The sequence below is a fragment of the Salmo trutta genome, chromosome 32, assembly GCF_901001165.1.
Source record: "Salmo trutta chromosome 32, fSalTru1.1, whole genome shotgun sequence".
NCBI classification, from domain to species: Eukaryota; Metazoa; Chordata; class Actinopteri; order Salmoniformes; family Salmonidae; genus Salmo; species Salmo trutta.
In genome coordinates, this window is record NC_042988.1 from 14,532,976 (window position 1) to 14,548,586 (window position 15,611).

The 15,611-nt window shown below is 38.4% G+C and overlaps 4 protein-coding genes across 8 annotated transcripts; all 4 read right to left on the reverse strand.

Moving 5' to 3' along the window:
* Positions 1–2,852: 2,852 nt before the first annotated feature.
* Positions 2,853–6,949, reverse strand: LOC115171170 (stannin). Of its 4 annotated transcripts, XM_029727735.1 has the most exons (3): positions 6,563–6,949; positions 6,303–6,469; positions 4,458–4,590 (listed from the first exon to the last, which is right to left on the reverse strand). In XM_029727735.1, exons 1-2 carry the CDS (start codon positions 6,852–6,854, stop codon positions 6,318–6,320), a joined length of 444 nt encoding a protein of 147 aa, XP_029583595.1. In that variant the 5' UTR covers positions 6,855–6,949; the 3' UTR covers positions 4,458–4,590; positions 6,303–6,317. The 4 variants fall into 4 exon arrangements, 3 of the variants coding, with proteins under 3 accessions (XP_029583596.1, XP_029583597.1, XP_029583595.1); XR_003871146.1 differs by lacking the exons at positions 6,303–6,469; positions 6,563–6,949 and adding an exon at positions 5,448–6,294 and having other exon boundaries at positions 2,853–4,590; XM_029727736.1 differs by lacking the exon at positions 6,563–6,949 and having other exon boundaries at positions 2,853–4,590; positions 6,303–6,440.
* Positions 6,950–8,191: 1,242 nt separating this feature from the next.
* On the reverse strand, positions 8,192–9,609 carry LOC115171171 (mesothelin-like protein). 2 transcript variants are annotated; one of them, XM_029727739.1, is made up of 4 exons: positions 9,338–9,609; positions 9,079–9,173; positions 8,756–8,969; positions 8,192–8,503 (listed from the first exon to the last, which is right to left on the reverse strand). In XM_029727739.1, exons 2-4 carry the CDS (start codon positions 9,121–9,123, stop codon positions 8,430–8,432), a joined length of 333 nt encoding a protein of 110 aa, XP_029583599.1. In that variant the 5' UTR covers positions 9,124–9,173; positions 9,338–9,609; the 3' UTR covers positions 8,192–8,429. The 2 variants fall into 2 exon arrangements, with proteins under 2 accessions (XP_029583599.1, XP_029583598.1); XM_029727738.1 differs by having other exon boundaries at positions 9,079–9,609.
* LOC115170671 (uncharacterized) lies at positions 9,606–10,737 on the reverse strand. The gene is made up of 4 exons (XM_029726916.1): positions 10,532–10,737; positions 10,230–10,423; positions 9,962–10,117; positions 9,606–9,836 (listed from the first exon to the last, which is right to left on the reverse strand). Exons 1-4 carry the CDS (start codon positions 10,557–10,559, stop codon positions 9,606–9,608), a joined length of 609 nt encoding a protein of 202 aa, XP_029582776.1. The 5' UTR covers positions 10,560–10,737.
* Positions 10,738–12,429: 1,692 nt separating this feature from the next.
* LOC115171173 (mesothelin-like protein) lies at positions 12,430–14,974 on the reverse strand. The gene is made up of 9 exons (XM_029727740.1): positions 14,786–14,974; positions 14,471–14,641; positions 14,136–14,290; positions 13,964–14,013; positions 13,652–13,784; positions 13,302–13,384; positions 13,010–13,139; positions 12,744–12,923; positions 12,430–12,613 (listed from the first exon to the last, which is right to left on the reverse strand). The coding sequence occupies exons 6-9, from the start codon at positions 13,373–13,375 to the stop codon at positions 12,584–12,586; spliced, it is 414 nt and encodes a 137-aa protein (XP_029583600.1). The 5' UTR covers positions 13,376–13,384; positions 13,652–13,784; positions 13,964–14,013; positions 14,136–14,290; positions 14,471–14,641; positions 14,786–14,974; the 3' UTR covers positions 12,430–12,583.
* Positions 14,975–15,611: the final 637 nt, after the last annotated feature.

Below are 15,611 nucleotides of genomic sequence, written 5' to 3' on the forward strand. Positions count from 1 at the left end.
GGATATCTGTGGATTAGGAGGTGAGGGGTGAGGTCAGTTCCTCTTAAGGGAGTAATCAGGGTTGGTATCTGGTTACCTCTTTCCTGTGGAGCCATAAACTGTAAGGAGGAGTGTCTTAAGTAGGATGCATATAAACTGTGATGTCTGAAATGTTTTGCTGTCTGATTTCAGCTGTACAGAACCTTTGGGAATGATTAAACTTGGTTAAAGTTTCTCTATGAACCTAACAGTAATACATTTGTAAAAAAATTCTACAAACCTGTTTTTGCTTTGTCATCATGGGGTATTGTGTGTTGGTTGATGAGAAATGTTTTATTTAAAACATTTTAGAATAAGGCTGTAATGTAACAAAATGTGGAAAAAGACAAGGGGTCTGAATACTTTCCAAATTCACTGTAAATATTCACCACCCTTAGTCAATACATTTTACCATCACCTTTGGCAGCGATTACAGCTTTGAGTCTTCTTGGTAAAGTCTCATAAGAGCTTTGCACACCTGTATTGTGCAATATTTGCCCATTATTCTTTTTCTTATTCTTGAATTATTTGAATTCCCCTCCCAGTGTCTGGTGTAAAGTAGACTGAAGCAAGTTTTTACCTGTCCTTAGCTCCATCACTTTCGTTTCATTCTGGAAAACTCAATTTCATATGATATGTTACGAATTGCAATTCATACAATACGTTATGAATTTGCAAAACATATATATATTTTAAGATGAATGAAAAATAAAAAACACCTTTATTAGATAAATATTCACCACCCTTAGTCAATGCATTTTACAAACACCTTTTGCAGTGATTACAGCTTTGAGTCTTCTTGGTAAAGTCTCATAAGAGCTTTGCACACCTGTATTGTGCAATATTTGCCCATTATTCTTTTTAAAGTTCTTCAAGCTCTGTCAAGGTGTTGGGGATCATGGCCAGACAGCAATTTTCAAGTCTTGCCATTGATTATCAAGCAGATTTAAGTCACAACTGTAACTTGGCCACTCAGGTACATTCACTGTCTTCTTGGTAAGCAACCCCAGTGTAGATCTGGGTTTGTGTTGTAGGTTATTGTCCTGCTGAAAGGTGAATTCCTCTCCCAGTGTCTGGTATAAAGCAGACTGAAGCAAGTTTCCCTCTAGGATTTTGCCTTTGCTTAGCTCCACCCTTTTTTTTTCATCCCGAAAAACTCGATTTCATATAATGTTACGATTTACAATTTATATGATATTTTACCAACTGCAAATTGTCAATATATATTATGAATTTGCAAAATGTATAATATGTTACGAATTTACAAAACTTGTGTTACGAATTCCAATTTGTTGTGACTAACATTAGCTAGGTGGCTAACGCTAACGTTAGCTAGATGGCTAACATTAGCTAGGGGTTAGGGTTAAGGTTAGCTAAAATAATTAAGATTAGGGGAAGGGTTAGATAACATGCTAAGTAATTGCAAAGTAGCTCAAATGTAGTAAGTAGTTGCAAAGATGATAATTTGTTACAATTGTCCGTGATGAGATTCGAACACACAACCTTTTCATTGCTAGACGTTCATGGTACACAACCACACTCCTTTCGTGTTCGCCTTAAGTAACCTATCTTATGTAACTATGCCAAACATAACATATTATACTAATTTGCGTGTCCCAGATTTACATTTACTATGTTACGTCTAGTCTGAGACCAGTTTGCTGTAGCTGTTTTAAAATCACCAATGGTCTCATGGTGACATCCTTAAGCAGTTTCCTTCCTGTCCTGCAGCTAAGTTCAGAAGGACAACTGCATCTTTGATGTGTCTGTGTGGTTTAGTACATCATCCACAGTATAATTATTAACTTGACCATGCTTAAAGATATATATTAAATGTCTGATTTGTTATTGTTATCCATCTACCAATCACTGCCCTTCTTTATGAGGCTTTTGAAAAGCTCCCTGGTCTTTGTCGTTGAATCTGTGCTTGAAATTCAATACTTGCCTAAGGGACCTTACAGATGTTTGTATCAGGGACAGAGGAAGGGGTAGTCATTCAAAAATCATGTCAAACCCTGTAATTTCACACAGGTCAATATAAGTTATGTGATTTGTTAAGACATTTTACTTTGAACAAATTTAATCTTGCCTAAACAAAGGGGGTGAATACTTATGCAATTACTATATTTTAGTTATTTAATTTTGTAAAAATGTGTAGAATTTAATTTTATGTAGGTTAATGACAAATTACAATTAAATCAACATTTGAAAAAAGTTCAATGGGGTATAGACTTTCTATAGGCACTGTAGCAGGCAGGTCCCCTGCTCAGATGTTGCATGCATCAACCAATGGTTTCGTGCCACTTCATCGACTGTGTCATCGACTGACAGATTGCTACAACATATGTCGTTAGCTGAAATGTAAAATACCTATTCAGACGTTGTAATATCTGGCATGTCAGATATGGGCTGAGGAATGCGCCCTGCGTTTTGGGTAGGTCCTAACTAACTGCCTCGGGCTATGTGGGAGATGATGAATCATCTCTCTGCACCAGTATGACACTGTAGGCATTGAGCCTTCCAATTAAGTCTGCATTTTACTTATACAGGTGGTCATACTTTCAGTAGTACTTTTAAATGTATACTGTATTTCACAAGCTGCTGAACTCTCAAGACAGAAGTGGGGTAACTGTCATCTCAAGTTTGAAAGCAAAACGTATTGGAACCAATACTATTACCATTTGTGTAATCATATAAAAATCTACAAATTGTCACAATTTTGATATTTCACCATCTTATAAACAGCAATAAGAATAACTTTCAACAATAGTTGAGGAATGAATCTAAGGAATGAATCTAAAAGGAATCATAAGGCCTATGGACCGATATAACATTTAAAGTTGATTTGTATTTGTATTTTTTATTTAACCTTTAACAAGTCAAGAAATTATACAATGGTACATCAAATGACAAAGAGAACAATAGTCTTCATAATGTTATACACATTTCATAATACTTCATAACATTGTTTCATCAAATATCAACCTACTCAGCTACCATAGAATCTGGCCATCAGGATTTCCTATGTTGCAACGGAATATAGAAAATATGTCATTGGCTCTTGGTAGCTTCTTGGCAGGACTTCTCAACCCATGTCAGTTGTAGCAGCTACTCAGTGTTGTAGCTACAAATGAGGACAACGAGGTACGGACCTTGCCAACATTAAAAAAATATAATAATCTAGAATTTTTTTTAGGAACAGTTGGGGTCTCAACTTACTGTTGAGAGTTAGAATAGTAGAATACACAAGGTGCAATTTCAAACTTGGTGGTGCATCAGAAGTTTCCCTCTTCTTATATGTCACTCACTGACTGTCACTCAATTAGCCCATGTCAATTATTTTTTTTAGATTGTTAAATTAGTCTAGCCAGCTATCTAAATGTGTAGTAATCATGGCCAACTTTTTGCTGTTCTCCAAATAGTATTTTAGAGTGCGGACCTCACTAAAACTCAGACCCTGGACCCTGTTGTGCTTGTGAAATGTGATGGTTTATCAAAGGAGAATTTCCCTTTCGATGACTGGTTTTGGTTGAGTGGTTGCCTGTGCAACCACAGGAGAAAATAAACAGTATTTAGTACACTAGATTATTTAGTAAGTAGCAGCAACAACAGAGATAAACTAGGGAGTGAATCACACTTTGTATCTTTGAGCAAATTTGGCATTTAGCAAATTATTAAAATGGCTATTAACTCACATTTGAATACTGAAGGTAAACAAAACCAAGTTCAACTATGCAAAATAAACAAACAAATTAAGCTAATTTCAAATAATTTGAGCCACTTGATATTAAGTAAATTGTTTTGTCATCAATTTGTCATACATTCTTCCAACAAGCAGGTTTTGCCCACTCATTTGTTCAGAGCACTGTCTTGTGTCTACCGTCACAATTCAGTAGTGGATTGGTGAGTTAACAAAAACTATCAACACCAATCAGATGTACATTTTTGTGTTCAAAATATGTATACTTAAGAAACATAACAATGAACTGCTCACAACCTCACATCCTGACTGAGATCCACACAGTGGAATGAGAAACAAAAATATCAAATTTCCTCATAAGACATTGATTGACATTGAGCTGCAGTCCGTTTATCATCCTTCAATGGCATGATGAAAGACGATGATCAGCAGGAAATGTGAATGAGGTGATCCTCTTGCTTAATATTAGGTGATGACACGGTTTCTTAATGACTCAGTTAAGTGTGTTTCTCAGTGCCGTTGTGGGTGAGCTTGGTTTTGTGCTCGACGTGAGGGCCCCTGGTGGAGTACTGTACCATCAGGAACGGCTCCTTGGTCTCGCCCTCTCCTACAATACTCTCCTCATCTTCAGGCTGGCCAATCCGCTGCAGGAGCAGGTAGCACCAACATCCACAGATGAGAACACCGAGGGCAGCAACAGCAATGAGGATCACTACGATTGTCACCACCCCAGTAGTTGGGCTGTGGTCTGTGATGTACATGTTGCAACCGGAAGGTGACTCAGAGCATTGTCACAGAACAGGGTACTTGACAAGGTCAGCGTGGTATGGTCCCTCGCTGATTTTGGTGTTTTACGGTACTGCTTGGGAGACCTGAGGGTCACAAAAAGCAAATAATGTTGAATATTTAACTAACAAAATAAACCCTGTTGTCAGTGCTTGTATCTGCACATCTGAATCTGTTTACAATGAATTTTCGGCAGACATCTGCTGACTCAACCATAGACCTATGTAATAGGACTCAACACAGAATCTAACCTCCAAATCCACCAAAGAAGCAAAAGGCTTGAAATAATGTATTGATACAAAATGAAGTTGATAGCCTACCACCCCGTGGTAGGTAATCATATATTATCTATACGCTATATTCTGCATAACAGCGTATGCAGTAATGAACTATGAACGGAACGCCTTTATGCCATCAATGCTAACGCATGTTTCAACTGTGCACGCCGAATCATTGCACAGTAATACGCATTTATGTATGTACATGCATGATACATCGGGTCGGAAGGAGAATCAAGACGCACTAGATGAGATTCCTTACAATTCCATTGAGACAGACGACGCGATCGCGTGTCTTCATCAATGTGCTACGCAGCAACAGCCCTGCCTGTATCAACATATAAAATCCATTGCTCTTCCTAAAGGAACCGATTTCATTCTAAAAAATGCTAATGCAGTGTATTAAATACACTAGTAGCTACTCACGAAAGAACCGAACTTCAAGGCCCCTGTTTCAATGCAGGAAATGAGAACATGTGATGCACAATATATCGAAACAAATGTTATTTGTGCTGTCAATCTCTACTTTAAAGCAACAGTAGTAGCTATATTATCTTAATTGACAACGTGTACATTTAAAAAAAAATATATCACTTAATGTTTGTCTATGGACACAATTTTGAAAAGTGAAATAGTTATAGGAGCTCATAGATTTGCTGTGTTACCTTCTTGGTCATATCAGTCCTAGCTCAATGTTATGTGGTGGTGTCATGCAAATACTGGTAGATGCTCCAGACTCCAAAATATCACGTGATACATACAGGCTGCTTGTTCCTGGAAGTTGGCTCGCGCTACTGTAAAGTATATATTTTTATGAACACAACAAATACAAAAAAACAGAAATATACAAACAAGAGTACATAAACCTAACAGACAGGGGTATTACATATCAAGATTCAATTTCAATTTGTTAAATACTTTTATGGTGCTTATTTTTATTTTTTTCCCGAGTGATCTATATAAATGTATTACCTTTGTCCACTAGATAACTTGTCAATATTGCACTTTCAAATGATCTTATTATATATATGGCATATGCAGTCAGTTTTAATAGTAATGTGCACACAATGTTGGTGGTGGGGTTAGAGGCAAGACTGGTCGATATTGTGATTGTACATATTCATAGGATCTATATGTAATCAAACTGCAACATGACTACCTGTTAATACAGTCTTATTGTGATGGTTACTGGTAAGTAAGCAAGCTCATCGTACAAACTGCCCTACGTAGATCCACTTGTTGTCTTAGGCCTAAATGCCTTTAGGTTGAATGAATGAGTGGTTATGCTGCGGAAGAAGTCTTATTTCAGGATGTTTTGATTGAAATCCAGGCACCTTTGAGCGTTCCCAAGTCCATGGATTCACGAGGGTGTCATTGATTGTATAGGCCCTATTTATTTTCATTCATCACATACAATTGTGTGCTTCTGTAGAATTCACTTAATGGCACTCAAAACCAGTAGCAATATTTACATTTTGCTAAAAATAAATGAAAACAAACAGGCATTGATAGCAACATACTTCTTATGCTTCTTTCTACGTGAGCGTTTGCTGAAGGTCTTCCACCTCCAACTTCCACATTTTTCTGTGAATCGCAGCACGTTCAGAAAGGTCTGCCATCTTTACCGCGTGCAGGACAGGTTCTGGAGAGAGGGCCTGGATCACCCCCATCACCATGACATAGTTACCTGTGTAAAATCAGGGAGTAACAAATCAAGGGTTTTGTTAAATGTTGTACATATTTTAGCTGCAGCTAGAAGGAAAATAAAAGTGCATCTCACCCTGAAGTAGGCATGGGTTGCCCTTAGGAATGTTGTTAACGCCATTGACAACGAATGTCCCTGTCTCGTCCAAAAGAAGCACCGTGTTGTGATCCGACCGAACTTCCAGTATTGTCCCTTGCATCCAAACCACAGAGACTACAAGCGCAGTGTTTTTCCAGTGTCCCAGTCTTTTTATATTAAATTCGTGCTTGCCATTCAATCGGTTATCTTTTCCCTCTCGGAGTTGGCTGGAAAGAACTTTGATAGGAGGACTTTTCTTCTTTTCGCCTGAAATTTGTCCAGAGTCCATGCCATCTGCGAGTGAAAACTTTCAAACGAGTTAGTTATAAAACATATTTCGTGTGACCTTTGACGTAATTGTGATCAATTTCCGGGATGTTGATTTCAACATTTGTCTTTTATGTATTGTTTATATATATAGACTTGTGTTCCCCCATGTACTTTTTTATACCGATTTGTCGTTAATAATAAAAATACAATAAAATATTTGAACATTTCAAAATAAAAGCACACGTGGTGCTAACAGTGGGTATTATCAAAGATGATAAACTGGGTGGTTTGAGCCCTGAATTCTGATTGGCTGAAAGTCATGGTATATCAGAATGTATTTCACTGATATGACAAAACATTTAGTTCTACTGCTCTAATTACGTTGGTAACCAGTTTATAATAGCAATAAGGCTCCTCCGGGGTTTGTGATATATGGCCAATATAGAACATAGCCCTTAGCCGTGGTACATTCGCAATATACCACACCTCTTCGTGCATTATTTCTTAATTATACATGACAATGGGAGTCATTATTCACAAAGCGACACGAGGTCTGTCTAGCTCCCGCCTATCCTTTCTTTGGATTGGTGGATACATTTCCATGACGTAAACCGCCTGTATTCATTGGAGAGAGACTGTGCTATTAGCCTCATACAATGAATATCTATAGCTATCTCGAGATTACTCCTATATAAAGTGTTTTTTCTCAAAGTTGCCGGGATGTCACGTGTCCTACTTATATCAGTACACTCGTAACAATTTAAGAAAGTTATATTCGACCAAATAAATCTCACGTAGAAAATAAGACATTGTTTTTTGTTGTTGAACAAATTCAACTATCTCATTGACCTCCATACAAAACCTCCTTGCATGGTGGGCGAAACAACGAAAAAACGCCACCTGCTGCAGGGAGAAAGACTTTCCGCCGAGTTGGGCCTCTTTTTCTCTGGTATTTTCACTTTCTGATGATGAGCATAGGGAACACAAGTTTTGTCGTACCCATTTGATTTCTTTGTTCCTGATTGACCCATGCAGTTTCTTAGGCCTATCACTATTGTGAACCATCAACTTAACAAAGTAAAACCATGGTCCGTAAATAATAATGACATTGACGAGCAAATATAAAACTAGAAAATCAAATTGGACACTTTCATTTGAATTAAAAAGTCACATCTTTCTCCCTTTGAGAAAAGCATTTCTGGCAGGTTAAAGTGGCCCTTCTTAGTAAAACACACAACAGAACACCCTCATATTAATGTGTATTTCTTTCCCATTACCAACATACAAAATGAAATAAACAAAAATTATATATAAAAAATAATAATAATTAAGTAGTTGATAAATAACCTACAGTAGTTATATTAATATTAATGATTAACCAATAGAAAATACAATTGGAGCAATGGAGTTGATAAAACACTATATATTATATGGCATATTTATTGCATACTGCACTCATTTGGCTGTCAAATATAATGTCAGCTTTAATGTCTTCTTTAAAAATAGATGACAAAAAGAGATGTAATATTATGACGTGATATGATAATTATGCAACCTGGTATAAATTATAATGCTTCTATTGCAATATTAGAATCTACATTTGTACTGCAATGAACAAGAGACCAAACAGGAAAAGCAGAGGAGCTGGATATGTGCCTCTGCTCTGACCTAAAAGATAAGGAGAGAGAGAACAGAATAACAAGGTTAAGATTTGAATGTCTTCTGTCATTACTGTTACTGTCTGTTCCCAAACACATTCCTATACATTATAAGTATAATTATGTTTACGGTACATTACAGATAACTAATTTCCCTCATTGAAATCAAATTATTTGTACACGTTCTAATGGAATCACATTTTAAAATGGATTTAGCACTGGCAAAGCATGCTGACCATTAATGTAACATTTGACACCTTACCAGAAGTTGTATTGATGATGGTGGTGGCAGTATTTGTTGTCATGGGGGTGGTGTTTGAATCCACACTTCCTCCGGTCAGAATGATACCCAGCTTGTCAAGCTCAGACTGTAACTGATTTGAGACCCAGTTCTGCAATACAGTGTTATTCTCAAAGGTTTTCAGGTCATTTAGGTTGGAGCCGAGGAGTCCAGACACTTCACTCACACTAAGAGCCTATTTAGAGGCAGAGAATTACAGAAAAAAATGAGAGATGACAATGAATATGAGTCACTGCCATCACAGGTCATTGATGAATGGTATGGTTACAGGAATGAGCACATACCTGGAAAACAGCTGAATCCAAACCAATAAAAGTGTTGATGTCCATGCTAATATTGACCCTAGACAGACTCCGTATGTAGGTGATACTGGCACCTCCTAAAAAAGGGCAACGAACATGGTGAGAATGAGGACTGGGGTGGCACAAGTGTTCTCTAATGTCACAGCCCAAGTGAACTAAATCTTTTAAATCACATTTATTACAGGACATCCAAGAAACCATCGTTTTTGTATGTATGAATGCAGAAAAGGGAGCCCTTAACCAGGTATGTCTGAATGAGCTGGTAGGATGTTAGCTAATCTGCAGTGGCGCGGATTTGGACGAAGTTGATAGGAAAGGTGTTCTCAGCTACTGCAAAGAAGGCCTTCTTATGTGCTGAGGAACAGTTAGTGATTTCCAGAGCATCTGCATCTCTGTTGTGTTCAGAAGGCACAAGAAAAACACTAACTATGAACACGCAAACAAAAAAAGCATATGAAAATGTTCCAACATCATTTAAGGGGCGTTTAGGCATCGATACTCTGTTGAGGTCAACCACTGCAAGAGTACAACAAAGATAAATGTGAAGTGGAGTGACTCGACCACAAGGTGTCTCTCTCACACAGCAAGATCTGTTGATGATCTAACCGGAGACTGTCATTTCTGATGGCTTGCAACACACTGAGGTCCAGTGCGCACAGGTTAGGCCCTCCAATTGAATTCAGTTCAGAGGCACCAAGCGAATTGCCAGCACTTAAGAACTTGGTGACAATAACTTTGGTCTGAAATGAAAAAAGGAAGATGAAAGATACATTTAAATGCACACCTTTTAGAAGCAAAATGTTTATCATGTTGTTTTTTTAACACCATTTAAAGACATTGTTGGTGTAAAGTTAAATATCCCTACTTTGTCGGAGTCCCATTCTCCATTGCCATTGTCCATCAGTGCTGCTAGTGTCTCGACTGTAGTGATGTTCCACTTGTTAATCTGCTCCATGGAAGCCACGCGAGACACCGACCGAAGCACCTGAACCTGCTGGTCTGAGAGACCTTTGGAGTACGCCTAGTGGACAAGACCACACCATAAAGAGCTGTTACTGAATGACCACCTCTTGGCAACCTGTGAGTTTGAAATCTGTTGTGATTTCCTGTTTTGTGTCAGTAAAGTTTTATACCTGGTGTAGCTTCTCCAAAATGACCTTTTGCATGTCATCATCATCTACCTTCTCAGTCAGGCTGGCCAGATTGTCCATTACTACTTGGGTGCTCAGACAGTGGTTGAACGTGGTGGTGCCATACCCAAAGGGGAACGCGTCATTGCTTATGGTCACTTGAGTAATGTTGCCAAGGGAGTCTGGACATGCATTTACTAAATAGACAAGTATTGAAAAGAAATGTGATCATTCATATCATAAAGGAGCCTCCACTATTAAAACCACAGAACAGCTATATTGACCTGATATTAATTTAAACCTACCAGTGCTTCGTTTGGATCTCAAAGACATGGTGCATTCTTTGAACAGATCTTCAGTTTCCTCTTCATTGTCTTGTTTGTACGTAGTTTTTTCATGAATTTCTTCAGGAACTTGCTTTTATTCCGCTGTTTCAGTCAAAAGAGAACACATTAAGAAATAAGAAACGCATTTAAGGTACATTTTTTAATTTTTTTATTTAACCTTTATTTAACCAGGTAGGCAAGTTGAGAACAAGTTCTCATTTACAACTGCGACCTGGCCAAGATAAAGCAAAGCAGTTCGACACATATAACAACACAGAGTTACACATGGAGTAAAACAAACATACAGTCAATAATACAGTAGAAAAATAAGTCTATATACAATGTGAGCAAATGAGGTGAGATAAGGGAGGTAAAGGCAATAAATAGGCCATGGTGGCGAAGTAAATACAATATAGCAATTAAAACACTGGAATGGTAGATTTGACAGTAGATGAGTGTGCAAAGTAGAAATACTGGGGTGCAAAGGAGCTAAATAAATAAATACAATAGGGGAAGAGGTAGTTGTTTGGGCTATTTATAGATGGGCTATGTACAGGTGCAGTGATCTGTGAGCTGCTCTGACAGCTGGTGCTTAAAGCTAGTGAGGGAGATAAGTGTTTCCAGTTTCAGAGATTTTTGTAGTTCGTTCCAGTCATTGGCAGCAGAGAACTGGAAGGAGAGGCGGCCAAAGGAGGAATTGGCTTTGGGGGTGACAAGTGAGATATACCTGCTGGAACGCGTGCTACGGGTGGGTGCAGCTATGGTGACCAACGAGCAGAGATAAGGCGGGACTTTACCTAGCAGGGTCTTGTAGATGACCTGGAGCCAGTGAGTTTGGCGACGAGTATGAAGCGAGGGCCAGCCAACGAGAGCGTACAGGTCGCAGTGGTGGGTAGTATATGGGGCTTTGGTGACAAAACGGATGGCACTGTGATAGACTGCATCCAATTTGTTGAGTAGGGTGTTGGAGGCTATTTTGTAAATGACATCGCCAAAGTCGAGGATCGGTAACATGGTCAGTTTTACGAGGGTGTGTTTGGCAGCATGAGTGAAGGATGCTTTGTTGTGAAATAGGAAGCCGATTCTAGATTTAACTTTGGATTGGAGATGTTTGATGTGAGTCTGGAAGGAGAGTTTACAGTCTAACCAGACACCTAGGTATTTGTAGTTGTCCACATATTCTAAGTCAGAACCGTCCAGAGTGAGAACTTTTCAAATTGAGATGGTAACAATCTCAAATGATGTCACTCAAATGATGTTATTCAAAAGATAAGGGAGCTTCATGCCATCCAGGGCCTATATACTAGGCGGTGTCAGACAAGGCTCAAAAAATTGTCAAAGACTCCAGTCACCCAAGTCATAGACTGTTCTTTCTGCTACCGCACAGCAAGCGGTACCAGAGAGCCAAGTCTAGGTCCAAAAGGCTCCTTACCAGCTTCTACCCCCAAGCCATAAGACAGCTGAACAATTAATCAAATGGCCACCCTGACAACACTGCTGCTACTTGCTGTTTATTATCTATGCATAGTCACTTTACCCCTACCTACATGTACAAATTACCTTGACTAACCTGTACCCCAGCGGTACCCAATGTATATTCATTATTGTTATTTGTGTTACTTTTACATTTTTAAACATTTCTTTAGTTATTTAGTAAATATTTTCTTAACTCTATTTTCTTAAAACTGCATTATTGGTTAAGGGCTTGTAAGTAAGCATTTCCCGGTAAGGTCTACACTTGTTGTATTCTAGGGAGTTTTTCCTAGCCACCGTGCTTCTACACCTGCATTGCTTGCTGTTTGGGGTTTTAGGCTGGGTTTCTGTACAGCACCTTGTGACATCAGCTGATGTAAGAAGGGCTTTAAAAATAAATGTGATTAATTGATTTGATATTCGGCGCGTGTTACAAATACAATTTAATTTGAATACAACATATTGTCAAAGTGCTATGCAATTGTCATGTACAGTATACCGTGCTGATGTGTTTCCAGAAGTTCTCTGGTAAGTACAGTGGAAGAATGTCAAGCTGCTCTAGAATTTTCCGTCCATGTGCTTGGGTTTCTGAACAGATAAGAATAAAGACAGACTGATTAAGAAAAAATCTATAGACAAAAATGCATTTATTTTAAATTTGTTGTGTATCTACACGAATACAAATCAGCACAGCTCCGATATCAGCAGTGTGACATACCCATATGTGGTGTTGCCACTGCAGATAACAGTCTCCATAGCTGTAATCTGCTGATCTGCAGTTCTTTAGTTTCTCTAGGACGTAAGAGTCAGAGCTCTGAATGTAGTTCTCATCCAGAGTACATGCCATGTTGCCCAGGACCTCAACATTATCTCGACTGAGCTGTGTCCCTTTGATGTTCTGGAAAAAATCAAATGTCGCCATAATCACTGCTTTTAAACATTCAGTCAGAAACTTGTGTCTTTCGTCTTGAATACATAACTCACCAGACACTTTTTGTCATTGTTCAGTAGATCAACCTTTCTTCCATCCAATGTGCTGGACAGGACGGAGAAGTCTGCTCTTCCTGTTTCAATGAAGTAGGATCTGCAGTTGGTCTGTTGTATGTTGGTGTAGCTGGAGAAAGATACAAACAGTTTACATTGTCTTTATGGTTCATTTATAAGGCATTTTCATTTGGTTATGTCAGCGTAAGAAACTAACAGTAAATAGTTCATCTAAAATTAGTTACCGTCATTTACAATGCATTTTACAATGTCAGTGACATGACCAACTTACCTGTAATACAGCGACGTATCTGATGGATAGTTGTCAAAACCTTGAGGACTTTCACCTTTGATGTTGTTCCACATGCAAGTTAGCTGTAAAACAAAATGTTACTTTCTCATATCTGTAAAATAAGCTCCTTGAAAACAGAGAAACATATTCAATATATATTCAGTTACTGGGTTTCCAGTAACTATTGTCATTCTTGTGCTGAGAGAATACATGCTTGGATTCATGTAGCCATAAAAAATACATTAGAACATACAGGCACATTAACAATGTAATCTGGAGGCCTGGCTAACGGTTTTGATTGAGTAGGGCCCTTTAGTTTATGTAGAAAAAGTTGTATTTTTAATATTCACCTGTGTCTCCTTGAGAACCACCTTTCTTCGACCGGCCCTACATCTGCAAGCTCTGATGAGAGGTTTAATTTTTGTTTTGGTGAAAGTCTGGACATGAGAGCAAGTGAATCCTTGAAGCACGGACTCAGAAAGGCTACAAATAAATCAATGCAGTACATTCATTAGAGTTAATACAGGAACAATAAATGTCATCATGACCAATGTTTGTTCAAGTACATAATAAAAATGTATCCCCATGTGAAAATGATACATGTATGATTTCTGCTCAGCTATTGGTCAGGACCAACATTCTCTAAACACTGTTACACTTACTCATGAGGCTCATCCAATCCATTTGCTACTGTATCAAAGAACAGCACAGCCTATAAATGAAACAGAGAGAAACAGAGGTGCAGACACATTTATAGACGTATAATACACATGTTCACCACTGTATAATCGTGTAAATGTTGAAGGTCTACATGGCTTTTGAATACTACATTACCTGCTGAGGTTTCCATTTTTCTTGTTGATGTTCAGAGCAGTGAGTGTTTGATTTCCAGTTGTTGGGAAATTCAGTAGATTCCTGGGAATTTCGGTTGCCATTTCATCTGGGACATTGACTATCAGTTCTGTTGGTTTCATGTCAACTGTGATGATCTGAATAAGTAATACAAAAACATGTCAACATTTTAAAATGAATACCGTTATTATGATTGATTACCCTACATTTTTTCATAACACATTTAAATGAGGCATGTAGAAACATTTAGGAGGGAAATTCATAACGCCTACTTCACATCAGTTAGTCTAGCTATTGTTAGCTAGCCAAGTACATACCTTATTAACATAGATCTGTTTCACAATTGTTGGAGCAGTCAGCATGTTGGTAACACATTTTGGGTTGGCGGATGTTGTTAGAACCTGCTGCGCGGGTATTGCGGTGAGTGTTTGGGTAGGAAGACCTCCCACTAAAGAGCCCAGGTTTATTAGACTGTCGGTATTGTTTATCTGAGGAAAGAGAACATTAAATGATGAAATATCCTCTACATTGGAAGTAGAGAGGATGGAATGGTTTAAAGCATGAATCATGGTTGTGAATGATGCTCACAACTAATAGGCCACTAGCAATAAACCTATTAAAAAGTGAATCACCTGGAAGTTTTGGGTGATGAGAATCTGTATGATGGACAAGGACTGTCCCAAGTTTCCATCCAGAAACACTGCTCAGAGTACTCAGGGATTGTAAAATCACACTGGGCGGGGCTTTAGTGATCTGCCCAGTGGTCAGACTTGTGACCTGCGGGCCCAGGCCCGTGATTGCTCCCGGACTGACAATTTGGATATTCGATGCCAGTGTGGAAGAACTCAAGAAGGAAATGATCTCAGCGAAGATTAGGTAACAGTATCACTTAACCAATCAATGGATTGTGATCACATGGAAATAATGGCTCATACTGTAACATTTCATTTCCATGTGTTCAAAACACAGGTCTAAGGTTAAGATGTAACAAAAATGGAGATAGATCCTGATGGTGCGCACCTCTGAGTCCACGTTAGTACAGGATTGGTTCAGGTTGCCCAGGACAACCACACTGACTCATTGAGCTTAGAGTAAGCTGAGGCTGGGACAAAACATTGTAAGTGTGGTGGAAGCCTAAAGATATGGGAATAAAACAGAAATATTAAATAAAACACTGAGTAACACTATCTTGGATTAGAATGCCATGCCCAATTTCCCCATAGCGTCATTCAGATTCAATGTAGACTGTTGTCTGTTATCATACCCTTGACATAAATGCAAGAAATAAAGTAAGTTAGTAACATAAAACAAATTATTTTAGTGGCTACTGTTCAAAACTCACTGCAGTGGGAGGAAGTTGGAGTTCTGCAGGAAGATAAGCTCAGTAAAGCGTTTAGTCAGATTTTGAGGAGCTCCAGCGAAATTGAACAATTCAATGTTGACAGGGTTCACGGCAAA

What these genes read in the sequence shown, in the direction of transcription:
- LOC115171171 (XM_029727738.1), bottom strand. Translation starts at nt 9,297, where the DNA reads ATGGTTTCTTGGATGTCCTGTAATAAATGTGATTTAAAAGATTTAGTT. An exon ending in TGGATTCAGCTGTTTTCCAG is followed by an intron (nt 8,970 to 9,078) that starts GTATGTGCTCAT and finishes GCCTCTAAATAG; the next exon opens with GCTCTTAGTGTGAGTGAAGT. An exon ending in CATCATCAATACAACTTCTG is followed by an intron (nt 8,504 to 8,755) that starts GTAAGGTGTCAA and finishes CTTATCTTTTAG; the next exon opens with GTCAGAGCAGAGGCACATAT.
- LOC115171173 (XM_029727740.1), bottom strand. Translation starts at nt 13,375, where the DNA reads ATGTGGAACAACATCAAAGGTGAAAGTCCTCAAGGTTTTGACAACTAT. An exon ending in GATACGTCGCTGTATTACAG is followed by an intron (nt 13,140 to 13,301) that starts GTAAGTTGGTCA and finishes ATCTTTCTCCAG; the next exon opens with CTACACCAACATACAACAGA. An exon ending in AGTGGCAACACCACATATGG is followed by an intron (nt 12,614 to 12,743) that starts GTATGTCACACT and finishes TTATCTGTTCAG; the next exon opens with AAACCCAAGCACATGGACGG.
- LOC115170671 (XM_029726916.1), bottom strand. Translation starts at nt 10,559, where the DNA reads ATGTCTTTGAGATCCAAACGAAGCACTG. An exon ending in TTTTGGAGAAGCTACACCAG is followed by an intron (nt 10,118 to 10,229) that starts GTATAAAACTTT and finishes CTTGTCCACTAG; the next exon opens with GCGTACTCCAAAGGTCTCTC. An exon ending in GAGAATGGGACTCCGACAAA is followed by an intron (nt 9,837 to 9,961) that starts GTAGGGATATTT and finishes TTTTCATTTCAG; the next exon opens with ACCAAAGTTATTGTCACCAA.
- LOC115171170 (XM_029727735.1), bottom strand. Translation starts at nt 6,854, where the DNA reads ATGGACTCTGGACAAATTTCAGGCGAAAAGAAGAAAAGTCCTCCTATC. An exon ending in CAACCCATGCCTACTTCAGG is followed by an intron (nt 6,470 to 6,562) that starts GTGAGATGCACT and finishes GATTTTACACAG; the next exon opens with GTAACTATGTCATGGTGATG.